The 26,143-nt window shown below is 44.7% G+C and overlaps 1 protein-coding gene across 2 annotated transcripts in view; it reads left to right on the top strand.

Moving 5' to 3' along the window:
- Positions 1-236: 236 nt before the first annotated feature.
- ARID1A (AT-rich interaction domain 1A) overlaps positions 237-26,143 on the top strand; it is an 87,496-nt gene continuing 61,589 nt past the window's right edge. The window contains exon 1 of one of the 2 annotated variants that reach the window (XM_074305700.1): positions 237-1,498. In XM_074305700.1, coding sequence (XP_074161801.1) covers positions 320-1,498 — 1,179 coding nt within the window. In that variant the 5' untranslated portion in view covers positions 237-319. The remainder of the gene's footprint in view (positions 1,499-26,143) is intronic. The other variant, XM_074305701.1, reaches the window with a different exon arrangement.

The following is a 26,143-nucleotide window of genomic DNA, read 5'->3' as shown; positions in this document are numbered from 1 at the left end:
CGGGGGACCCGGGCACCGAGCCCCCAGAGCCAGGAGCAGCTGAGCCGCCGGCGCCCCCTCGGCCGCCGCCGCCTCCTCCTCCTCCTCCTCCTCCGCCGCCGCCGCCGCCAGCCCGGAGCCTGAGCCGGCGGGGCGGGGGGGAGAGAGAGGAGCTGAGCGAGCGAGAGCCCGAGCGAGAGCCCGAGCCGCGCCAGCAGCCGAGGCCCGCCCGGCGGGTGGGGAGGGGAGCCCGGGGGACTCGGCCCCGGGGTGGGGGGGAGCAGGAGGAGAAGACAGGCCCGGGTCGGGGCGCTCGGCGGCGGAGGAGACAGCGGGGATCATGGCCGCGCAGGTCGCCCCCGCCACCGCCAGCAGCCTGGGCAACCCGCCGCCGCCGCCGCCCTCGGAGCTGAAGAAAGCGGAGCAGCAGCAGCAGCAGCGAGAGGAGGCGGGGGGCGAGGCGGCGGCGGCGGAGCAGCAGCGCGGGGAGATGAAGGCAGCGGCCGGCGGCCCGGAAAGCGAGGGCCCCGCCGGGGGGCCGCCGCCGCCGCTCGGCAAGGAGCTCCAGGACGGGGCCGAGAGCAACGGGGGTGGCGGCGGCGGTGCCGGCGCGGAGCCGGACCTTAAGAACTCCAACGGGAACGCGGGGCCCAGGCCCGCCCTGAACAATAACCTCCCGGAGCCGCCCGGCGGCGGTGGCGGCGGCGGCGGCGGCGGCAGCGGCAGCAGCGACGGGGTGGGGGCGCCGCCGCCGCCGCCTCCTCACTCGGCCGCCGCGGCGGCCGCCCTGCCGCCCCCCGCCTACGGCTTCGGGCAGGCGTACGGCCGGAGCCCGTCGGCCGTGGCCGCCGCCGCCGCCGTGGCCGCCGCTGTCTTCCACCAACATGGCGGACAACAAAGCCCTGGCCTGGCAGCGCTGCAGAGCGGCGGCGGAGGCGGCGGTGGCGGCCTGGAGCCCTACGCTGGGCCCCCGCAGAACTCGCACGGCGACCACGGCTTCCCCAACCACCAGTACAACTCCTACTACCCCAACCGCAGCGCCTACCCGCCGCCCCCCCAGGCCTACGCGCTGGGCTCCCCGAGAGGCGGCGCCCCGGGCCCGGCCTCGGCCGCCGCCGGCTCCAAGCCACCCCCCGCATCCAGCGCCTCGGCCTCGGCAGCAGCGGCGGCCGCGTCCTTTCCTCCGCAGCGCTTCGGGGCCATGGGTGGAGGAGGCCCCGCGGCGGCCGGCGGGGGCACCCCGCAGCCCACGGCCACCCCCACCCTCAACCAGCTGCTCACGTCTCCCAGCTCGGCCCGGGGCTACCCGGGCTACCCCGGCAGCGACTACGGCGGGGGCGGGCCCCAGGACGGGGGCGCCGCCAAGGGCCCCGCGGACTTGGCCTCGCAGTACGCGGGCAGCGGCCAGGCCTGGGGGTCGGCCGCCTCGGGAGCCGGCCAACAAAGGAGCCACCACGCGCCTATGAGCCCCGGGAGCAGCAGCGGCGGCGCCGGGCAGCCGCTCACCCGGACCCCGCAGGTAAAGGGAGCGCTCCGAGGGGGAGGCGTCCGGGGAGGGGGGCCGAACGAGCGGCCGGCCGGGGCGAGGAGGGGGGCGCCGGGGCCCCCGGCCCGCCCGGGCCCACCCGGCTGGGGAGCTGCCATTGTCTCACTCTTCTCTCCTCCTAAAATGGCTGCCTCGCTGCCTTCCTCGCCTGGGCTTCCCAGTCTTTGTGTGGGGCTTCGCAGAGAGCCGCGTCGGGGGCTTTCGCCCACCCTTGGCCGCCCCTGCCTTTGGGGCTGGGGGTGCGCGCTGTGGGGGAGGGCTTGGGGAGGAGGGGAGGGCGCGGGCCTGGCCCGGGGTCAGGGGGGGCGTCGCGTGCTTCTCACGGGCTTTGGGGTGTAGCCCCTGGCAGCGTGTACCGAGGCTCCAGGGGAGCTCTCCCGCTCCCCACCCCCCCGGGCCTGGGCCCTCTCCGGGCCGCCCCTTCGCTGCCTGCGGTCGGGCCCAGGGGGGCCCCTCGGCCCCCGAGGCCCTTAGAGGGAGGGAAAGGGCCTCGTTTGGCCGGCTAGAGCGAGGCTGCGGCGTGTCCAGGTCGGCCCCGGCCATCTCCTTTCTTGGTCTCTGCTGGCCCAGTGGCCTGGGCTTCTCCCTGGAAGCGCTGGTAAACAGCTGAGTGATTGGAGTAGTGAGTGCAGATTGCTTTGGTTTGGGATTTGAATTATGGAGGTAAAATCCTTCTGTCAAAGCCAGGAGACAGTTGGTCTTAGGTTGACATCCTATCTGTGATCTGATTGGCTCCCCATCTCCTGCTCTTGGCCATTTATAATTGCCTCTGATGTAATGGTACAACAATCCTGATGAGCTCATAAACTTTTACACTCTGCTTTTCTGCCAGTGATAACCCAAACCATCACTGCCACTATCTGCCTTTTATTCCAGAACTGAAATTGGCTGTGACCTTGAGGAGGTTCAGCAGCAAATAGTGTATCAGCAAGAGCAGAGTCCCAGACAGGCTGCCCTTGTTGCATTGTGCCCGAAACAAAAGAGCAGGCAGCAGCATTTTACTCCTACCTTGGATTTATTTTGCTAGTTATGCTTTATGCAGCCTGAAATAGATTCTGTGTTGTCAGAACAGGAGCTGGGTTTCTCTCTACAATGGGTTTGCTGTTTGTTTGGGGTATGTGACTTTCCCATTGGTATAAATGATTTCTTTGATGGGTTCTGAGGATGCATTTGTCTCTTTGGTAATTTTGACCCCATGAGTTTTGCAGGACTGAAGTTACTTTAGATGGGCCTTTATATTAGTTTTTGAATATTGGGTTTTTCCTGGGGGGAGGGGGATGACCACAGGGAAATGAGGAGGGGGGAAATGGACTTGAAAAGGAACTTGTGGGAGCTTTTAACCCTGGAAATCCTGAATTAGTTTCTAATGAGTCCTCTTTTAAGGAAACCAGACTTATTCTTTACATATTGAGTCTTCTTAACACTTTCTTTTGTTTGAATTGAAGTTCTAGAGACTTAAAAGAGTATTAGTGGCAGACTTGACCTCCTTGAGGGAGGGAGTCTCTCCCTATAGTGTAGTTAGGGCACAGTTAATATTCATTTTGTAGACAGAAAAAAGAATGGTTTTTGCCTCTTTATCTTTCAGCCTTCAAGCTCCAATTCAAACAGCACTAGCTTGTAGATGGAGTCTTTTTCTCTACTTTCTCTTTTTCCCATCCTCCTTAACTCCCTGAACTGGTCTTTGAGTTTAACTTTTCTCCTCCTCAAAGCCTTAATGCCTTGATGTTCTTATTCCCTTTATATTCTATTTTGCCCATTATCTACAAACTAGTTGTGTTCCTGATAAACAATAAGTAAGGGGGAAGGGGAGGCCATGTGCTGGGGAGAAAAGAGACTGGGCCTTATTTAATCCATCTTGCTGCTCCAGCCAAAAATCTTCGTATCATAAAGTATTTCTAGGATTGGTTGTTGAATCTGACTTGAGTCAAAATTCAGATCGCCCAATAAGCAATTTTAATTGGAGCTCAAGAGAAAACTAAAACACATGTTTCTGTGTTTATGTTACAGCAGAATCTCTTCCCCCCCCTCCCCCTCCCCAAAGAAAAAACACAAAACAAGGGTGAGCCTCTCTGGTACTCCCAGTGATTTGCTTCAAAAGCAGATTTTTTTAGGAGTTCATTTCTATGTTCCATTGGTTTTCACCATTGGTGTCTTTTCACCTTTTTTTCTGACTCCAGGGTTTGGGTTGAAGACTTTGGATCTATGTAGCTAAGATAAAGAGAAGATACTTTTTTAGTACATGTGATTTTTTTTTTTTCTTCCCCTTATAAGAATGGAGATTTTAATTAGTGTATCTCGAATCTTGATTTAACTCCTGCTGCTCCACAGAGCTTAGACTAGTTCTGTGCTAGAAATGATTACACTCCCCACTGTAGACAAGAAAGTAGGGGAATCTAAAGACCTGCCAACTCTTAGCATTTTGGAGGAAAATTGGGTTTGGGCTTCATCTTGGGTCTTTTCTGTCCTCTCCCCTCCCCATCTCCACGTGTAACTCCTTGAAATGGATAAGGATTGGGGCAGACCGAATGCTTTGGAGGGTCTGATAATGTAGCTCATGGTTGGGGCACCTACAGCTGAAGTTTTCATTTTTGAGTTCTTGGGAGTTTGGTTGCATGCTCTCTGCCGCCTCTTTTTTGAGTGCAAACGCCCATTTATAAAAGTTCCACCTTTCCCGTCATCGGTAATTGTGCTAGGCACGTGTACCACCTCTTCTCAGTCCCTCTACAGTTCAGTCTCCGACAGGGAAAAGATGAAATTAGAGCTGTGGAAGAAAACCCAGCTTTGGAGCTCCTGGGCTCTGTGTAGACTCCTTATAAATGGCTGTGTGAGAATAAACAGGGAAAGACAGGTAGCTTATTTTTTTTCTTTTTGGTAAAGAAAAAAAAAAAGTTTAACTTTGGGGAACTATCCCAGGAAATCATGTTACAGAATGAGCGTTCCTAAAACATTTGACTCTGTCTTGTTTTTCTGAAACAATTCTTGATTTCTGTTTTTGGGAAGAGTGATACAATTAAAGTGAGAAAAGGATTTTAAGGAAATTAGGGGATGGGGACGACCTGTAATCTCCTAGATGAAGGAATTGCTTCTACCAGTGAAGGAAGGCAGACTTGCACCATTTCTGCAAAAGACAAATTCAGACTTTCGTGAAGCTCTGAGAAGTTCAGTAACTTGCCTGGGATATCACACAGCCAGTGTCAGATTTGAGTCTGGCCCTCTGAGGAAATAAAGGATATATAAATGCCAGAGTTCCGAATCTTTTTCATGGGAGTGGGAAAGTTTTGATATACAGCAGACAATTAAAACTTTTTTTATCTGTCCTTTTTTCTCATGGTTGTGTTTCTTGTATTAGGTTCTACCATTGAGGAAGTGATCTCAGAAAGTTTAGTATAGGCTGAGTGTCTCAAAGGAGCTTGAATATTGGTGAAACCCATTCATTCTGCAGTTCTTATTAAGTGCCTACTTTGGGGTCAGTCGCTGTGCTTCTGTATTGGGAATACAAAGACAAAAAAAAAAATTGTCTGGCCTCAAAGAGCTTCCATTCCATTGGGAGAAACAATATGTTCATGGAGGATTCGATTTAAAATGTTTGAAGTAATTGGATTTTTTTGAATACATATGGTATAGTCCCGAGATACCGAACTTTGTAGCCAAAGTGAAATTCAAGTCTATTAAAGATTGGGAAGTGGCTGTTAAAAATGTATTTTGTTTAGATTGTTATAAAGAGGAGGAAATACTTTTGGCATCAATACTTTCATGGGGTCTGCCATTCATATAGCAGAGAACACCAGTAAGGTTCTTTGGAATGAAGCTTGGGAAACGTGGAACTAGACCCTGGTATGAAGCTTTTGCTTCATGCTCCTTTAAGAGAAACATCTAGGGGATCCCAGCAAATTTAACAAATTCACAGGTACTACTGGGGGTCCTGGAGGACCACCGTGGATTTGATTATAGGGACTTTGCTGTGTTCCTATTTGTTATGGAATTATTGAACAGAATATCTGACTCCTGGGAAACCGATCCAGGATTCCTGTCTTTATCATGGGAATGCCTACTGGCAGGCAATCTGGGCTGGCTGAAATACAGGACTCTTGGAGCTCTCTCAGAAGTAGGAGGGACTAGGAAAACCACCTCCAGATGAACACCCACTATTCCAGTTCTGTTTTTTTCAGACCTTTTCTTTTAGAAGGTGGGGAGGTGAGAGGGATCAAAATAAACATCCAGTGAATTTAGGCCTTTAGGTGCATTTTGGTATGAATAATATTTATAAGAATTTTTCACTGAGGTCCTCTTCTGATTCTTCTTTTATTATATCTAGGTAACCTCAAGTAATCAGAGGATATGTCATTGGAGACCAAATCCTGACTTTCCCAACATAGAAAAGCTTGCTGGGACTGTCATGAAGACCAATCTCGATTATTGCAGAGGCAGTTAGTGACCAGAGGATTTAAAATTTTTTATTTAATTTTTTTTTTTTTTTTTGCCATCACAACTCATAAAGCTGTCTTTAATGGTGGAAAGAGGTCAGAATTTACGTCTGTAGAGAGAATGCTTGCAAAAATATAATCATCAATTCTTGAATTGTTTTTATTGTGGCTGTTGATAAAATCCTTACATTTATATGGTGCTTGTATTTTGCCACATCTTTCTCATTTGAGTTGCAGCAACCTTCTAGGGATAGCACGCTTCATGGGAATTCATTTTTACAGATAAGAACACTGAGTCTCATCCAGGTTGAGGGATGGCCCTGAAGCTCTTCCCATAGCTGGTAGCAAACCAGAGTTCTAGTGCTGTGACTCCAGCAGGGCCAGGGAGGTTTCATCTGGACCTCTTTTTGCTTTTGTATGAGGCAAACCCTAGTCACAAGTAGAAAGATCTCTTTCTGTAACAGATCTCTTCCAGCATATTAAACATTCATTTGTTGGCTTGCCTCCTTTCTGAGGGTGTGCTTTTTACACCAGAGGCATTCTAGAATTCCAGAAGTTCTATGAATGACATTTTAAACAACTGAGCTTGCCTATCAAAGGACCCTTTTTCTGATCCCTATCCTTCTTCTCCCCCTCTCTTCCCCCCCCCTCCCCCCCCGTTGTGTTTGACTTCAGATCTCTTAATCCCAAAGCAAGCAAAACTTCTGAGATAATTTCTCAAATAAGTCAGGATCAAATTATTCTTTCTTGCTCTCATCAGTCTTGGTCTCTTAGGATCTGAACCAGGGTCCTGAGGTGCCATAGTTTTTGTCACTGAATTTTTTCCTCTTTTCCTCAAAGCAGGTAATATATAGGTCTTGTCCTCTATCTGGTCAATAATCTGGATATTTCCTGAAATGAGTTGTGGGTGTAACATGGTAGGGACTTTGCATCTAGTATTATTGCTTAGCCCCTGGCCCATTGGGTATGACCTTGGACAGATGTTCCTGGATCTCCGTTTGGTCATTTGCAAAGTGAGAGAGTTGAGTTCCTCAGTGATCTCCCAAACTCTCTCCAAATAGAACATTCACCGGGGCTCTCTCCCTACATACAAGGGACATTGACATCTTACTTTGAGGAACTTCACATTTAGCTTGTATCATCACCATACTTCTAGCCTTATGGAGAGTCATTGTTTACTTAGAAATTTTCTGGTTGAATGGTTCTCTTGGTGCTTGGAAGGAAAGAGGGTAGTAGCATTCTTCTTGCTGGTTTTAAATATGTCAGTGAGGAAGGAGGACCTTCATCATCACATCTCCTGAGGAATGCCGGGGTAGACTGCACTGTCAGGCAGGGACTCTGCCTTGGACCAAATCCCTACTATCCCTGATGTCTCTTGCAGTGAATTCCTTCTCCCTAAATGATAGTTTTACAGAAAGCACCAGCATAGGAATCAAATCTGGATGGGTTTCTGGATTTATCTTTTCTAGCTAACTGGGGGTGGAGGGGACTTCAGGCCAGTTGATGAGACTTTCTGGACCTCATTTAATTTGTAAAATGAGAAGAGTAGATTGGATCTATAAAGGTTCCTTTCAATTCTTAACAGTCAGAGCCTGATAATTATGAATATTTGTACAATTTTAACAGATCTCATTAAAACCTAGCTTTGCAAAAGTCTCTTTGGAGTTCCGTCTGGCCAAGGTGGGGAACAGGGAGGAGGTTGGGGGTTGGAAAGGGGGTGAATAAGCAGGTTTTAAACCTGTCCTGTTCAGCTTAGACTCTAAGCCTCATGAGTCTATGAGGTTGTCTGGGTGGACTTTTTGAATAGGCTGGCTTGTTGAATAGGTCTGGGTTCAGCAGGTACTTGTAAAAGTGAGTGTTCAGACTTGCCCTAGAAAGTTTTCTCAGAAACATGCTGAGTGGTAGAGGCTGAAAGAGTTAGAGCAGAGTGTCTCAGGTGGATACATCCTTGATTTTTTAACTCTATGGTGAAAATATGCACATGGATTGTTAATATTTTTTCTTCTGACATATCCTTACTTTCCCTTTCTCATCTCTTGGCCCAGTATTGTGGAAGGATAATTTAGGTGGATTAGAGGTGTGCCAGGAAGAAACTTCTCTTTACAAAATTGGGGAGGGGGAGGGGTAAAGGGAAAGGTAGAGCTATAGAAGCTTGACACAGCACTTTCTCCATCTTTAAAGGAACCAAATGTTTCAGAGCTTTGTGTAAATACTTGCTGAGCTGTCAATATGTACCCAGGAGGTTTTTGTAGTAATATGTAAATGGTTGTATAGGATGTTTGACAGGCAAATTAATAAACAGTTCTAAGACCAAGATAATTCTGGTCTTCTTGCATTTTACTTCTCTGGAGTGGAGTAAAAAAAAATAGTATTTCAGAAAGTGATGGGGATAACTAGAAAGGGAAAGGAGGGGAAAGCCTTTAAGGACAGGACTAGGTGGAAAGGAGAAAGGGAGAAAGGCTCACCAAAGAGACAGTGGTGATGAAAAGGGGATACCACACCAAATCCATTGGTATTTCACAGTGAGGAAAAGGGGACTGAAGTTTGGGAGGAAGGCCATAAACATGAGGCACAATGAGGCACTGGCTTTTAGAACTAGCTGATCCAAGATAGAATCCAGCTCTTCTCTTTACTGTTGGTGGGGTTTGCTTAAATCCTCAGATTATACCTCAGGAGAATAAGAAGGCTGGACCCAGATGGCAGATTCCTCAGATATTCTTTTCCTAAGTTTTTTACCTTGGCAAGCTTCTTGCAAAAACTGTTTGCTTTGGGGGTCAAATCATCTTTAGGGGTTTGTAGTTGAGTGAGATGTCAGTATTTCTGAAATACCAGATACCAGACAAAAGATAATAAGTCTTTCCTTCTCTAAAGTCCTTCCTCCCTCCAAAGCCACTAGAACTTGTGGCAGAAGCCCACCACCCAGGGACTGACTGGTCTGTGTGTTCTCTCTGGCGTCAGTAATCTCTTCCTCATCTGAGTTCTTCTCATGTACTTCTTAAAACTTTTCTTGGATACTCCTCAGAACTTTGATTTCATCAGTATTAGGTGGGTTCTTTCCACCATTACCTATCACAAGTCCTCCTGGAAGCATTTATTAGGCACTGATTGTTCCAAGCACTGGACTGGGTCTTAGGAGTTTCTGTGGCCACCAGAGGAGAAATTCTTTTTTTTTTTTAACTTCCTGGTGATGATGGGCTTCTCCCACTTTATCTTAGTGGATTCTCAGGCAGGAGATGTAATCAGTTGGCTGGTCACCCACCAACTCTAAGCCTTTTCATCTTCTTGTAAGACCTGCCAGTGCTAGAGACCTTTGGTATGTGGTCTTTGGACACTCATCCTACATCTTGGTGAGGTCAGAGAAAGCATCAATGAGACATGTGAGATTAAATACATTGTCTTCCATTTATATAGCTCCTCTCTTGCCAGCCCTTTGAGGACTATACTAGACTATGACTTGACTTTATATCTAACTCCCCTGTTGAATATGATATTCTGTGATTAACTAGGTAATTGAATGACTTTTCAATTAGAAGCTCCATGAGTTTGACAAAAAGCATGGATCTATCTAGAAGGGAAAGGTAGATGCTGGATTTGATAGAGATGATTAGTCTTGGGTGAAAAGGTTTTCTGGGTTCCTTCAAGGCATCCTTCTTAATGAGACAAGAGTTATTTGATCTTTGGGTCAACAGTGACCAAGTATCTGTTCTTTGATTAATACTGTAGCTTCCCAAAAAGGGCTTTTTTGTTTTTTGTTTTTGTTTTTGTTTTTTCTCCCCTTCCCTTCCTTGAGATCACTGGCAGAAAAGAGAAATTGCCTCAAGTTTCTTCAAGGTCAGTATATATCCCAGGATTTCCAGAGTTACAGGCCTTGGGTTGCCTTAGGGAGTGTGAATTGTATTCCTGAGCTTAGTTTGAAAGGCAAGTAGCATCTCAGAGCGTTGGACTTGGAGTCAGCCCTGCCTGTGTACCTCACTGGGCATCGTGAAAATTTAAGTAAGAGAATGTATACAAAGCACTTTGAACACATAAAATACTGCTTAAATGTCACCTATTAAACCACTACACTAAAAAAAGATCATTAATTTATATAGTTTGTAAACTCCCCAGCATAGCTATTCTGACTGTGCCGGCTGGTCAGGGGGTTGAGTGATGCGCAGGCAGGTGCGTTGTGTACTCCTCAGTACAGAAGAAGGCACAGGCAGCGACGTGAGGGAGGGATCTCCAGGAGCAAGGCAGGCTGTGGGAGCAAACAATGGGGACAGGAGCAGAATGGGTCTCCCCCAGGGCTGTGCTTGTAATAATCCTAGAGCCAGAAGGGACTTTACAGGTCAGGACTTGGGCCCTCGGCTTTTCAGAGTAACAGAACCTGGACTTGGTCTGGGTTCTCTGACTTATTTCCCTTTCTCTGTGACTCTGTGGCTGACCAGATCTGAGATGCTCTGACCTACCCCAAAGGAATCAGTGCTTATAGCGGATGTAACCGTGTGGATGAAGCTAGAAAAAAAAGCATGTGGAATGTTCAAGCCCTAAATAAGTGCATGTGTGTTAGGGCTAGGACTGGTTTGGGACGGCTTCCTGGAGAAGAGGTGCCGAAGCCAAACTGTAACGGAAGCAGAAGGCTTGGGATGCTTGCCTTTCCACAGATAGTCTGCCTGGGGCTCAGTGGGCTTCATTGAATTCAAGCGATTTGTGTTTCTGAAGCCTTTCTAGGCTGGGGGGAGGGGCCCTGCTTATTAAAGAGAGGGGATTCCAGATTCAGCTGAGGTGGAGGAAGATCCCGTTCCAGTCAGGTGGCAAATTTCCTTGAGGTCATTAATATGTCTCAGGACTTCTTAATCTGCCTGGTGACAATAAGGGTAGGAATTCTCACATCCTTGACAAGGGGCTTCCCTCTCCTGGGTCTTCATTTTCCTCAAGGGCTACACTACTGTGACCCGTAAGGTTTTCACATACTGTCTTTTGGCAAGTCCTTTTAGGGGTCCCTCGGGGTAGTTGTGGTCACATGCAGTGTTGGCTGGTACCAGCCCAGGGAATTTTTGAGGAACTGTTTGCAAACCCTGGATCGGGAGGCTCCCTAGACTCACATTTGTGTGTTTGGTACAAATCTCTGATGGTTCCTCAAGCTATAGGACCCAGGCTTTGGATAGAGCTTGGGCTTCTCCTGCTTGGCAGAGTTTATCCCTCTGAAATAAAACTCGGGCTGTGAAGTACTTCTTGTTGTTCCTCGTACATGGATGATGTTCCTGAACAGTTGGGAGCTGTGATCAAGCTGAGATGCTTGGATCAACCCTGCTTCAAGGACTGATGGGCTGGATAAGCCTGCACATATGTAATTTGCCCATATGCTCATAGAAATGGCCTTTAATATTGTTTTTAACTGCATTTGATTAGGTTTGCTGTGGCCAAGTAGCTCATAAACGCTGGAGCCACATGCTGGTTCCTTCTGGGAACTTCCTGAAATGGGGAGTTTCTATTTCTCTTCCCCTGCTGGTCCCTATGTGATTGGGGTTGGGTACTTGTGGATCTGTAAGGGGATGCTCATGACGCAAGGGGAATTCAATATGAGGGCGGGCCCAAGGTTTCTGTTCACTGGTGGTGAGGAGTATGGGATTACCCCTCCCTGGGTACAGTGTTCTGTCCTTCCTACTGGAGCTCTTGGCTCAGAAAGTTGGAGAACCAGCATGCTCAAGGGGGGCACAAGCACTAGATTTGAAGCTTGAAGACCCAGGCTGGAATTCCAGCTACTTCTTACTCACATGTACATAAGCAAGGCCCTTCCCTTCTGTATACCTCAATTTCTTCTGTAAAAAGAGACAGTTGGATCAGGTGGTAACCCCAAAATCCCTGATGCTGTTTCCCCTTTTCCAGTTAGGTAACTATTTTTCTACATGTTCTTATTTACTTTTCACAACAACCCAACAGTCCTATACTGTGGGTAGTTACAAGTACTATTGACCTTATTTTATGAGGAACATTTTGCCTTCGGTAAATGGATATGTTCGATGAGGTCATTTGCTTAGTAAATGATGAAACCTAGGTATCCTGACTCTGCGCCTTTAAGACTCCATGTACCAAATCAATCACTGGAGAGTATGGACCGGTGGTGGGATATATTCTTGAAATGAGGCTTTTTTTCTTCACTGTGTTATTTGAACCACATTCTGTTAAATAGAAAGTGACTAATACTGTACCTCCCCTTTGGTGTGACTTCCTTATAACTCACGACTTTTGGGATTGGTGGAAGGACTTCCTCCCTAGGGACTTCTCCCATTTACATGGTATACTAGAACAAGAAGGTGGAAGTATAGTTCCAAGAATGATACCCACGGGGCACTCCATCTCACTGCTTAAAATGTTGACCTATGATTGCTTATGGTTCATGTTAGGAATCCAGTTATCCAGGACAGATCTTAGCTTCTTTTTCCCTCCTCTCCACCCAGTTGTCCCTCCCGGTTTTGGGCACTGGGCCATATGAGCCAAACTCCCAACATTGCTGCAGCCTGGGGTTGTATTGCCACCACCACTGATGTAAAAAGGAAACGTGCCATGGACCTTTTTTTTTTTTTTTTTTTCTTTTTTCCTTTCACACTTGGGTTTCCTTATGGCTCAGTTGCTTGTGTGTTCCTGAGTTTGGAGTGTTAGCTATTCCTCCTCCTCCTTTGGCAGAGGCACACTTCTGATTTTTAGTGGCTCAGCAACAGCAGCTGAGATGTTCTGTGTGCTCTCCTCTACTTTCTCCCCCCACCTCCAAGCTTAACTTTTGTCACTTGTCTGTAGACATCTCTGTTAATGGGATGGCTTTTTCTTTGGGCTATGGAAAGATCCAGCGTAGACATGATGGGCTCAGTAGTAAGTTTTAAGGATTAGCATGATGTCAATCATTCAAAAAATAAAAGTGGGGAGAAAAGTTACTGGTCCCTTCACTGAATGAAGGCTGTGTCTGGCAGTTCACTTTTGTATACTGACTCTTAGATATTTGAGATTACAGTGTCTTTCAGGTTATGAATATGCTCAAGTCCAGTTGTTTCTCCTAAAATGACTCATGCCTCATGCACTTTGGCTTTTAGAAAAACTGTCCATTGCCATGTGGTGGAGAATTAAAGAGTGAATTCTGTCAGAGAACACAGACCAGGATTCCAACCTTGTCTTTATCAGGGACTTTCCCTTTTGTTTCTGGAATAGGCCTTGTTCTCTATCTTCTGTTGTTTATAGGGAGCACTGAACACTGGGAACGGGTTGTTTGTTACCCCAGGTATCCTGTAAATACTGATAGCTTTTCTTTTTGCCTTTGGGACATCCTTTTTGTGTTGGGCCCTGGGAGATGAAATTCATAGGTTATTCAAACACATTTGGAAGGAATAGCTAGGATTGTCCTAAACAATTCAATGCTGAGTCTGCCTCCCCAAATTTCTTAATTTTTCCCTGCCTTAGAAATTTGAGTACTGAGCTGTGAAGTTGGCTACATAAATGGTCCTGGATCCAGGCAGGCTGGTTTCCCATCAGAATACCTGTTTTTTGTTTTTTGTTTTTTAATCACCTAGTAAGCATTTCTTAATTGCCTACTGTATTTCAGGCACTATGCTAAGAGCATATACAAATACAGTGAATGGTGGCATCCCCCTTCAAAAAGTTTAGTCTAATAGAGGAGACAAAAATTAAATGCATAAAGACATACAGAATAAATATAAAAGGAATAAAAATAAATGCATAATAGGTAGGGAAAAGGTATTAGCAATTTCCGGTAGGGGTGCTGGGAAATCAGGAAGAGCTTTGTATAAAAGGTGATGCTTGAGTATTCCTTCTTGCAGGAAAAGAGGCCTTTTTTTGAAGCAGAAGTGAAGTGAGGAAGGGTGACAGGGAGCACATGGCCAATACAGATGCATTGGGGGAGGGAGTTAGAAGGCTGTGAGAAACAGAAAAAAGGGCACTGAGCTGGATGGCAGAGTACAGAAGGGGTAATGATATATACAGTGAAGGCAGAAAAAAAGAGAATGGGACCAGGTGAAAAATTTTAAAAGCTAAATAGAAAAAACCTTTATATTTACTTCCATAGTCAATGGGAAGCCACAGATTTTTATTGAGAAATAGATGGCTAAGAAAAATCCCTTTGGCAGCTGTGTAAAGAAGTGACTAGAGCTGGAGATTGGAGGCAGGGAGAAATTAAGAATTAGGAGGCTGTTTTAGTCATCTAGGCTAGAGGTGATAAAGTCTAAACAGAAGTTAATTATCTGTCCAAGTAGAGAAAAGGAATCAGATGTAGAAAATGTTGTGAAGTTAGAAATGGCTGTTTGACAACGGATTGGGTACATAGGGTTAGAAAGACTGAGGAAAACTGAGGATGTGCCAAGGTTATAAACCTGAGACAAGAAGGAATGGTATCATCTGCAGATAAAAAGAGAACTTGGGAAGAGGGTTAGATTTAGAGAGGAAAGATAAATATTTTGTAATTGATATATTGAATTTAATAAATCATGGAGTTGGTGATATGGGATTGAGGCTAGATTTATAGAACTGGTTGTTTTATCATATAGAGATGATCATTAACGCCATGGGAGCTGGTGAAGTCACCAAGAGCAAGCAAAGAGAGCTCTGGAGAGTCTTGGGGGAGAAGGAACAGACAGGTTGGAAAAGCAGAAGAGTGCCCCTGAAAAATCATTGAGGATGAAAAGATGATCACTAGGGAATCCTCTGTTAAGGAATGATAAGAAGCCCTCAGATTTGGCCATTTAGAGATGGGTCATTGCTTCCCCAATTGGGGAGACGATACATGAGCCCAGTGGTAAGAGCCCAGTGGACAGAGCAGAGAAGCCTGAATGTTTGTAGGGGGGAAATAAATCCCCAGTTGTTTGAGGGAACTTGGGAAAGTTTCAATTGAATAATATCAGAAGCCAAATCACAAAAGGCTGATCAGTTATTGAGAGGAAGGGAGTATCCAAGGCTTCTTCTGGGCGTTTAAAAGCAAGGAGGGGACTATAGGACAGTAGCTTAAGGGACTTAGAGAGTAGAGATACCTCCATTTAGGAGGATTGTGCAAAGTAGGGATTCTGGTAAAGCACCATGTGTATTGTGAGAGGAAAGAAGCCCCAGGGTAGGCTGGAGGGATGTGGGAAAAGCCTGGGTGAGGAGGTTTGATGGAGGGGGGAAAGGCTGAAGTTCACTAAGCAATGATGATGTCTCTATCTGCTAGACACTGGGGATACCAAAATCAAAATCTTATACTGGAGGAAAACATAGTCACAGATTCTTAAATACAAAGTAGTGGTGGGATGGTGAGAATTTTTGAAAGGCTTCTTGGAGGAGGATCATTTGAATGGTCCAAAAGTTGAATAGTAAAGAGGAGTGCCTTCAGAGACGTAGGGCAGCCTAGATAAAGGCTAGGACATGGGATGTGAGGGAGGTGTGATGGGAAATCTTTCTGGAAAGGTGGGTTGGAGTTAGATTGGGAAGAACTTGAAATGCCAAGCAGGAGGTTTATGTTTTATTACCTAGAAGCAGGGGAATGGTGTAGCTGGGATGTGCAACAAGGATACAAAGAAATGCAAAAGATAGCCCCTGTCCGCAAGGAGCTCATAGTCTGATGGAGATGACATGCAAACTACTACGTCCCAACAAGCTATAGAATGATAAATGGGGGACAGTCAATTCCTACTTGCTACAGGGAAGGCACTAGCGTTAAGGAGGGTTGGGAAAGACTTCTTGGTGGGACTTCAGCTGAGCCAGGGAAACCGGAAGGAAATGAGGAGGAATACCCTAGCAGTCAGTGAAAATGCCCATGGTATTGCAGGTGGAGTGACCTCATTTGAGGAACAATAAGGGAGCCAGTAGTGTGAGGTCCCAAAAGACTGGAAGAGGAGAATGGAGCCAGAGGCTGAAGGCCTTTGGATGCCAAACAGTATTTGATCCTAGAGGTGTCTGGAACTACTGGATTTTTATGGGTTGGGAGGGGTGTGTACTTCAGGAAGATTAACTTGATCATTGAGTGGAGGAGGAAGGACTAGAACGGAGAGGCAGGCAGGGAAATCAGCATTGGGAAAGTAAAGAAAAGGGGGCATCTGCTAGAGATACAAAGACCATAGCAGAGTCCTGCCCTCCAGAACCTTACGCTTCCACCCATTAGGAGCTGCTGTAGTTGCAGCTCCTGATCTGAGGGTCAGGATTGTTGTGATAGGAGTGGGGAAGAGGCAGGTATGAAAGATGCTGGGGAGAAAGAATGTACAAGACTGGGCAGCTTTTTTAATATGGGGGGGACAGTGAAGAAAGGATGGTTGCCTCCCTGAAGGAGGTATATATGGGAAAAATAAAGTGAATTCTGTTTGGGACTTATTGAATCAAAGTGATATACAGACCAGGACAGATGTCAAGCTAAGCTGGGGAGCCTGGGCTAAAGTTCTGGGTCTGTAAGAAGTCATCTTCCCATAGGAAGAGCTGACTTAGAGAAAGAATAAAGGAGAGAGAAGATGCCTCAGGAGCAAACTTTGAGGTGCCAGCAAAGGAAACTGAAAAGGAGTCATAAACAGGAGGAAAATCCAGAGACCTTGAGCAAATGGAATGATTTTAGTAGAAAAACTAAAAGGATATTTGCATGGTAGCCAACTTTCCTTCTCCAACTTTTTTGAACTCCCACATTTGGCTTGCCTGTGAAAGCGGGAGGGATAGTAATTCTTTTCAAAAAAATATTTTTACTTCTTTTTTTTTTTTTTTTTTTTTTTTTGACATCACCTTCATTTTTAGATAATATTCTTCCCTGCCTCTTCCGCTTTCTCCTCCTTTCCTCCCATTTAAAAAGAACAAAAAAGAAAGCAGAGAAGATAGAGCATTTTTTCAGGTAGGAAAATTGAAACCCCACACCAATTGTCTCCTCCCTGCAAAAAGCCCCCCTGTAGGGCACAGGTCTCACTCGTTGCCCACATTGGCTGAGAGGTTGGTGGAACTTTCCAGCCAGGCCTGTTATACCTTCTCTGAAGGGACATTTATATCCCTCGGCCATTGGTACTCTTCCCCTTGCAGATAATTAGATAAGGTCCCAGAGCTCCTGCCCATCCCAGGAATGGGACTTCTTTTTTTAACCCAAGTTTGGGTGTCCTATTTTTGTTTCCCAGGTCAGGAGATGGGCTTTGTAAGAGTAAAATAAATAGTTTTGCAATCATTTCATAGTGCAGAGGTGTTTAGGGATGAGGAAACCTCATTTCTCATCTTGATTCTATACTAAGTGACTATGTGATCTTCTCTGAGCCCTCCTAAAATGAAGGAACTGTCCTGTGTGATAGTTCACATTTGTGAAGAATTTCACATTTTACAAAGCCTTTCTTTGAAATGCCCTATGTGTGGGTCTTTCCTTGCTCTGAGACTCCAGTTCTGGGATGCCATGCATGTATTGGACCTCCAGAGAAGTTCCCTTCCTTCCTTTCCCTTCATCCTGTAAGAGTTTGATAAAGACTGAAGAGACTGCTCTGATAGGAGAGACTGTCTGACCTGTGGGTAAACAAATCCAGGGAACTTGGTTGTAGCAAAAGTGAAAAGGCCTCCACCCAGTAGCAATAGTCAGGCAGAGTGGAGGGGTGTCGTCACCTCACCAAGTGTGTGCGCTGGTCCCTGTAGTCAGAACCCCTTGATAGGAGGGGCCCCATTTGTGAGCTTCAGAGCATTGTTCAGGAGAATTGTGGCCACAAAATAAGTCCAAGCTCCTCCTCTCATAAGCTCAGAGTCAGGGGAGGGGAGGGGAGGAGGAGGAGGTTAGATGCAGCCAGATAACATTGTCTCCTTTGCCAGTGTGTAGACTGGCCAGTTAGAAGAGGGCCCGACCACATCTGGCTAGGGAATGGAGATGGCAGCATCCCAGGAGGAGCTTTAAAGAGCAGGGAGCCTTCCAGGGAGAGGGAATGGTGGGAGCCGCACTGGTGGGCAGCTAGTGCAGCTGGAGTTTTACTGAGAGACCAGAAGAAAGAACGGATAGGAGCAGAGGCTGGGATGGGCAAGTTGCCTTAGAAAATCTCAAAGTTTAAGACCTGGCATGCCTCTCTTTCAGGAAACCCCAGATTTTGGGAGAGGGAGTTTTTATTGAACATAAAAGGGCCTAAAAATCACCTGCATTGTGTAGTCAACCACCTCTGAGTGTGACTGACTGAGGCTGACAAAGACTACATGACTTCCCAGAGTCACACAACTAGTAAGTCTCCTGAGGCTTGATTTGAACTCAGGGCTTCCCTGACTGCAGCTCCAAGTATCCATTAGATCACCTTGATGATCAAAGTGGGGGGATGGAGAGAAAAACCACTCTAATAACCATGGTGTGTTTCTATGTTTCGGGTATGTTTGCTTTGCAATGTAGAATCAGACAGTGTACTGACAGGTGATCTTTGTGTTACTGACAGAGGTCTTATAATTTTATTCTGTAGATCACAAACCCACTTCTCCTGGGTCTGAAATCTCTTCTGTTATTAGAGAGTGGACCAGTTTTATCTGAAGTAATTCTAGGCAGAGTGGAACAAATAAGAACCGCAAGGTCCATCTCTGTCTCTGTTCTTTACTAGCTGGGTGACCTTATGCAGCTCACTTTTCTGAACTTCCATCTCACCAGCTCTACGACAAGGTGCTACTTGGACTCTCTTGGAGAGCTGTGTGTGATGAGAGGATTCTTGGGATGCTACTCTTTCCATAGCATCCCTCATAGATACTGGGGAGAGAGGAGGAGGCAGAACACCACCCTTTTCAAATTCTTCTTACCTCTTATCTGGACTTTTGCCTTCTCATGCATGTTTCTTACGTCTTTCTGCTCTTCAACCTTCATACAGCTACCAAAGTAATAGTCCCAAAGTACAAGGAGAGGCCCAAGCCTTTCCTGTCCTTATTCAGAGCATCCTAACCACTCCCAACCTTATATATTACTTCCCTTCACACACTCTTAGAATCCAGTTGTACTTGCTGCTGTTTTCATGTTCTCTCTCTCCTCCCTCCCCACCCCCATTTGCCTTTATCCCTTAACCTCCCCTCTCTCTCATCTGTCTCTCCCTTTCTCTTTTATCTGTTTCAATCCCTTCCATCATTTTAGTCTCTCCCATCTCTGTCTCCATGCTTTTGCATTGGCTCTTGCCTTGCTTTGGAATGTCCTCCTCCCTTCCATCTCTTACAATCTCTTAGAACTTAAATGCCACCTTCTCCTTGAAACTTGCCTTTTTCTCTTAGCCCCATCCCCGAAGCCTCACTTTCTCTTCAAAATGCCTTCCATTTATTTTGTATAAGCTCTTTGTATTTTGCATAAGTTCTTTGATAAAATGTAGACTTGTTGAGGCAGAGACTGCTGTTTCATTTTAATTTTTTAATTCCTGAGCACAATGCTTGGTATATAGTCAATGCTTAATAAATGCATTCTGATTGACAAATGCAAAGTGTTTTTTAAACCTTAGTGCTCTCTATGGATATCTTCCTTAGGTGGAAAGTTACATCTCTTCCTAATGAAGCATAAATATATATATTGTAACTTCTCACTTTTTTTAATACGTTGGATCAATGGTCCTCTTAGCATTTCTTTTCATTCACATGGTGGTGAAGGATCCTACGGTTCACATACTTACCAAAACACTTTTTTTTTTTTTTTTTTAACTAAAAGTACTGGGAAGTCTGATATAGCTTTTATTTTCATGAAAGAGGGTACTGGCAAACTATTAATGTGTGTCAGAAAGCAAACCAAGGCCACTTCTCTGATTTTAATCCTTAGTAAATCTTTTTTCCCCCTCTAATATCTCATTGTGGAGTAGAAGTGATCCTAACGTCTTGGAAGTTGTACTTGCAGAGAAAGGAGCAGGTCCTGCAGATGACTTAAGTCCACACACAACAGCATTTAGCAAATGCCTCTCTTGGGTGAAGGACTGGGCTGATTCACTGAGGACTGACCAGCAAAGAGCAGAGAAAGGCTCACTGTTGGGAGATGTAGCCACCTAGTAGCCTTTTCCATTAAATTATTTAATTAATTGGGTTGTTTGTTTATTTATTTTGTGGTGGGGAGCATAGTGAGTAGCGACTTGTTGAAATATTACAGAGGCATAGTGGATTTATGAATTTTATAGAGTAAGAATTGTCAGAAATCAGTATGAGGATAATATTGGACAGAAAATGTCTTATCTTGATCTGTCTGAGAAGCTGAATTGGTTTCTTCATTGGCCTGGTGGAAAATGTCTCACCAGCAGGGATAGTTTGTTTCTTATAATCATTACTAATAAAATTTTCATAGCACTTGTTACAGTTTATGGAGCATTTTTCTCAAAACTTTGGAAGTATCTTCATGGTACAGGTAATTAAAAAAAAAAAAAAGATGTTTTTGGTTATTCTCAAATTTGTACAAACTCAACAATTTGAATATTTCCACATACAGAGAAGGGGGAGAAAAGAGGGTTGTATATGTAGCCATGAATTATTTGGATAAATCTTAATCAATGAGTTGGGTCTTTGATGTTACCCACTACTATTCTACCAGAAAATTTTATTTTGCCCATTTTATTAAAGGTCCATTTGATCATTCTGATTTCATGGACTTTTAGAGGTGGGTACTTCAGAGGTCAAGACCAACTCATTATGTAATCTGGGAGGTAATTTGCTCAAGATCATAGAGCAAGAGAGTAGCAAAGTGGGAACTAGGACCCCCCCCACCCCAGATCTTTTAAGTCTTAGCCCAAAGTTCATGCTTTGTATACCATACTATCTTCACCATCCTTTTCAGCTCTACATCCTATAATCTAATTCCTGCCCAAATAATTCCTCTCCAGCAGATAGAATCAAGAGACACAGATGTGAGGAGCAGGTCTAACATTCATAAGTTGGATAAAAGTGGACAAATTGCCTCTTGGTTTCTGTAAAATCTGGAAGATAACTTGTACTAATTACCACACAGGTTGGTTCTGAGAAAAACACTTTGTAACAAAGTTTCTAACACCTTAAACATAAGGTATTGTCCAGTTTCTGCTTAAACACCACCACCACTACTACCCCAATTGGAAGGGAGTTTATTATGTCTAGACAGCTTATCCCACTAATAAACAATTCTAATAGGGTGAGAAACTTTCCTCATATTGGATCAAAATCTTTCTCCTTGGTATTTCTGCCTTTGCTACTATTTTTGCCCCTCTCAGCCTAAGCAGAACAGATCCAATATCTCTGCTATCTGATCCCTGGGGGAGATGCCTTTATCCTGTCCCTTTCCTCTTTTGGTGTCTGTATCTTCCTTCATAAGATTTAACACATATAGACCCAAGTAAATGAGATAGTTGCTGTTTGTTTGTGTCCCTTTCAGAGAAACTTGTTCTCCCATGAAGATTCTCACCTTGACTTGGGGGAACTGAGTAGCAAGAGTTGACCTGTTAACTAATAAATGGATGGAAGAGCTTTTCAGAGTGTCTCCTGCCTCTTTGTTCCCAGTCCTCAGCCCATAGAAGACTTAATGCTAAACTTATGGATCCACTTCAGGTTTGCAGTTTAATTGCCCCAGCAAGTTGAACATCCAGAGTTTTGTATTTCTTTCATCTTCATTTCTTCTCCAATACCTGACTAGCTCTATATATTTCATGGAGGCTTTCTGTTAGATCGGCAAGAACTGTGAACCTAGAATTAAAATCCCAAGATGGTATCCTAATTTTGATATTGATTTTAATAGTCATTGATCCGTGCCTCGGTCTCCTCACATAGAAAACAGAAATAAGTCCTAGCACTACCAAACTCTCAAGGTAGTTGTGAGGTTCACAGGGTCATAAGACTCTTTCTACACTCTCAAGCACTATAGAAGTGGAATTATATGGACAGAATAAATGACAATGCTCAGTGAATGAATGAAATCATATTCCATTAAATAAACATTAAGGGCAAAGTTCTCGGCTTACGGCATTTGAAATAATACAAATATTGAAAAATGAAAAGCTCTGCCTCAAATTTATAATCTAATGGGGGTATGTGATATGCATGCAGATAATTATGGTATCGATTGTGATTGGAGCAAAGGGGAGATCTACTGACACTCCCTGTTACTTCCAGGATCAAATATAAAATCTTGTTTGATTTCCAAAGTCCAGACCTGGCCCATTTTTCCCTTTTCAGTCTTCATAATGTCTTTTCCCTCCATTTATGTATCTATGATCCATTTACATTGATCTCTTTGCCATTCCTCAGACAAGTCACTTCCTCTCCAGACTCCAGGAAGTTGCACTTAGCAGTTCCCCAGGTCTGGAATTCTTTCTTCTTTGGGTTCTGCTGCTTGGATTCCCTTCATTCAAGTCTTTTCTAAAATCCTGCCTTGTATAAGAATCGTTTTCTAATTCCCCTGTTAATGTTAGTGCTTTCCTTCTGAAATTTTCTCCAAGATTTTTTGCATCTTGTCTTGTATGTACATAATTGTTTACACATTTGACTTCTCCATTGGGCTGTGAGAAAAAAGAATCTTGCTTTTGTCTTTCTTTGTATCCCCCGTGTTTAGCACAGTGCCTAGCTCATGATAGGTGCTTAATAAATTCTTATTAACTGTCAGTCTGAGAGAGAGAGGGAAAGAGAGAAAATATATAAACGTTTGGGATAGGGAAATTGGGAGAGGCTTTATGGAAGAGATAGGACCTGAGAAACACCAGAAGGAAAAGAGGTATTTCAGCTGGCAAAGGTAAAGACATTAGGAGAGAGATTCCTGGCATGGAGGAAAGGCTTATTTGGAGCACAGAGAGTAAAGGGGAAAGTATTATGAAGTAAAGCTTGAAAGGTTCGTTGGAGCCAAGATTGAATGTCACACTAAGTGAAGAGTTTGCTTACATATCCGGAGCAATAGGGAAACCGCTCAGAGTTTTTAGAGCAAGGAAATGACTTGGGCAAATTCATATACTTGGATGATTTGGGCAGTTGTATTAATGAAAATTAAATGAGGAGACCATAGGCCAGTTGGGTTTTTATTATAAGTAGTACCAGCAATTGGAGGTAGGACTTGAACTGGAGTGGTTATAATGATGGGGAAGAGAGACTGATTCAAATAAAGTCCTGAGTGGACTTTAGGATGAAGCTAAAACTAAGAGGTCTTGACACATCCCTCTTCCTGCCTCTTCAGAATATTAGACTCAAATTTCCCTACCACAGGAATACTCTCCACAATTGGAGAGGGTAAGCAGGCCTACTGATTTGATTCTGAATAGTCAGAGATGGTGAAAGGCAATGTCCAGCTCTAAAATTAGCAGATAATGGCTGGTTTTTATACTTGTGCAGGGCAGGGGTTCACAGAACCATTCACTTGGGAAGTAGCACCAAAATCTGTTTGCTGTCTTGTGTGGAGTGGAAAGAATTTCTGGCTGCTCTAACTAAAAGCTGAAGAGTTTTTATAATTCTTTAGATTTCTTATGGACAATAATAGTCTGGAGATTATAGGGCAACTTTAATTTTAATGAGACTGTTAGGTCTCCAGGACCACTTTTCAACATTTTTGTATCTGGTATAGTCTGATCATCAAAATGATCTTGGACACATTAGGGTCTCTCGGCTGTAGGGAATTTGGGGGCAGTGGCCTAGGAAAATAACTTGTAGATGTTATGTACCCATTACTTCTTCCCAAACTGGAACATCTGTTCCTGTGCTACCCTCTGTTTCACATGATAGGAAACGTTAAGGCTAAGATTGGCCTTCTACAATTTTTTCATATTGGTAAATATCCTGTAAACAAAGAAAATAAGCGAATTAAGACATCTCTGAATTACTTTAGCACCTCTTCAGAAGTGAAAACTATTTATATCCATTATTTCACCTTTATCTTCATGATAGCCCTATGAAGCAGATAGCAGGATGAGAGCAGATTTTTTTGGCAGTAGGGAAATGACTTATCCTAGATGCTAGAACTAGCAAGTAACATTTAGGACAGAAATAAAGTTCTTCTGGCATATAGGCCAATCAGTGTTCAACAAGATCTTTAACTGTTACACAGTCTGATCTCTTGTCAAGGTTCCATAGTTAACTTGTAGGGTTCTTTATTTGGTTGAGCTCAGTAAATATTTTACTAAATTTGCTTCATATACATAATATTGGGGCTCATATAGAGATCTGATACCACACAGTTATGTCTTCATGAAATTTACTGTCTTAAAAAGAGGATAGAATCATCATTCTAACACTAAATAGCATGAGAAAAGTAAGTAGTTGTTGTAAAAGTGGTACTTTAAGGTTTGTGTAGCTCTTTTCTGCAGCTTTTCACTAGATCTTAGCCAGCCTATATATCCTTATAGATATTATTGTCTCCATTTTACAGATGAGAAAATAGATCAAAAGATTTGTCTATGGTCACAACCAACTTGATATTCCTGAAGCACAGTAATGACCATGGCACTCCCCAAATCAATATTCAGTAGTGACTCCTGTTTGCAAACTCTATAGTAAAATGCAATCTTCTCTGATTTAAAAATCCTTTTATTTTAGTGTGACTCCATCTTAGCTCACCAAGCTGCAACTCATCTTACTTGCTCTTCTCTCATTCCTGCTCCATGGCTTTGCATCTCCTGTCTTCATGCCTTTGCCCAGGCGGTATTACTTATCACCCAATACACACCCACCCTGTCCTTGTGTTCCCTTTACCTCCGTCTCAGAATGATTTAGTTTGCTTCAAGTCTCAGCTCCTGCCAACTCTAGCACTGGACCTATCCTGAGGCCTGCCCCTGCCCCTCCTAACCTCACATGGCCATAATGCCTGTAGACTTTATGTCCTTTGATTGTGTAGAGGGGGGTTACCCTCAATAGATTGTTATATCCTTGAGGAAAAGGACTGGGATGTTTTTGCCTTTGTATCCTTCAAATATACCACAATACCTGACACTGTGATAAAGGCTTGTTAAGTAAGTAAATGGGGTTTTAAGCCTGGGACTCTCCAGATCTCTTGCCATGCTGTTTTTCTTCTATCACCTCTCTTGAAGACTAGTGCATGTGTCTTCCAGTCGGGCTTCCTGCCTCAAATCTCTCCCCTCTCTAATCCACCTTGCATTATGGCTGCTCCCCCTGCTCAGAAAGCTCTAGTGGCTCCTTGTTGCCTCCTCAGTTTGGCTTTTGGGCAGCAAAAAAGGACTTCATTCTAAAGATGGACAGACTACCTTCATAGACTTTTACAAAGGGGCTCCCTTTGCTTCTGCCTAACCTCATTGGCCTTCACTGTCCCTTTTCGACCACTTTCCTATCCCACCTCCCTGCCTTCTCCCAAGCTGACCAATGCTCATACCTGACCTCAGCCTCTTAGAACACCTAATAAATTAAGCCCTAATGCCACCTTCTAAAAGGAAGGGGCCTCCCACATAGTGGTACCCCATCTACATTACTTTGTATTGACTTATGTATTTTATGTTTGTGTGTATGTGTCCTTAGTTTTTTTTCTCCTGATAATTTAAGTGCCTTAAAATTGGAGGCAGTTTAATTTTATCCAGTTTCCCACCCCTACCCCAAGGGGCCTGGTACTTGTGGTTGACTTTGAGTACATGAGAGATTGTGCCAGAGATGAGAAGAGGAAGACATTGGGATTAAGGGAAGGAGGATCAGGAAAGACAGTTTGGGAGGATTCCAGGTATAGGGAACATCAGGAGCGAAAAACATATGGACTGGTAGAGGGGGAGCTTTTACTTGTCCATTGTGGTCATTGAGGAAGGTAGAGATTAGTGTGAGAGGATTGGAAAAGAGACAGAAGAGTGGTAAAAAGGAAAAGAAACCACTAACTGAGCCATGATTTGGAGGCCCCTTGGAATCTACCCTGGAGCTCCTGCTACCTTGGGAGGGGAGTGGTGAGCAGACCTCCATATATACACCTTTCTCACCTTCTTGGAGGTGATCACACTGGGGTTGACTACCTCTGTTCTGCCTGAGCTACCTACAGAGAGTGCTAGAGATCAACCCTGCTGGTGATCTCTTCCCCCCCGCCCCCCAGCATCCTCATACATGTCAGTTCCTAGTGTGGCTTTGAATTTGAGAGGCCAGCTGGGCAGTACTTTTAAAAACTCCAAAAGAGATTTTAAAAATAATTCTAGGTGAAGCTGTGAAAAAGTCAAGACAAAATTGCAGTTGTATATAGAATTTCTTGTATTTACTAGCCTGTTCAGAGGCTTAGAGTAAAACTTGAGAAACTAGGTCAAAGAAATGAGGGGAGATTGGAAACAATGTTGCTGTTATTTGCTAAAAGTTGCATTGTGGCTTGCCCCCACCTCTGCCCTCTAGG

This window comes from Sminthopsis crassicaudata, chromosome 3 (assembly GCF_048593235.1).
Source record: "Sminthopsis crassicaudata isolate SCR6 chromosome 3, ASM4859323v1, whole genome shotgun sequence".
Taxonomy (NCBI): Eukaryota; Metazoa; Chordata; class Mammalia; order Dasyuromorphia; family Dasyuridae; genus Sminthopsis; species Sminthopsis crassicaudata.
The sequence above is the reverse complement of the archived record's forward strand: the minus strand, read 5'-3'. Positions and strand labels throughout refer to the sequence as shown.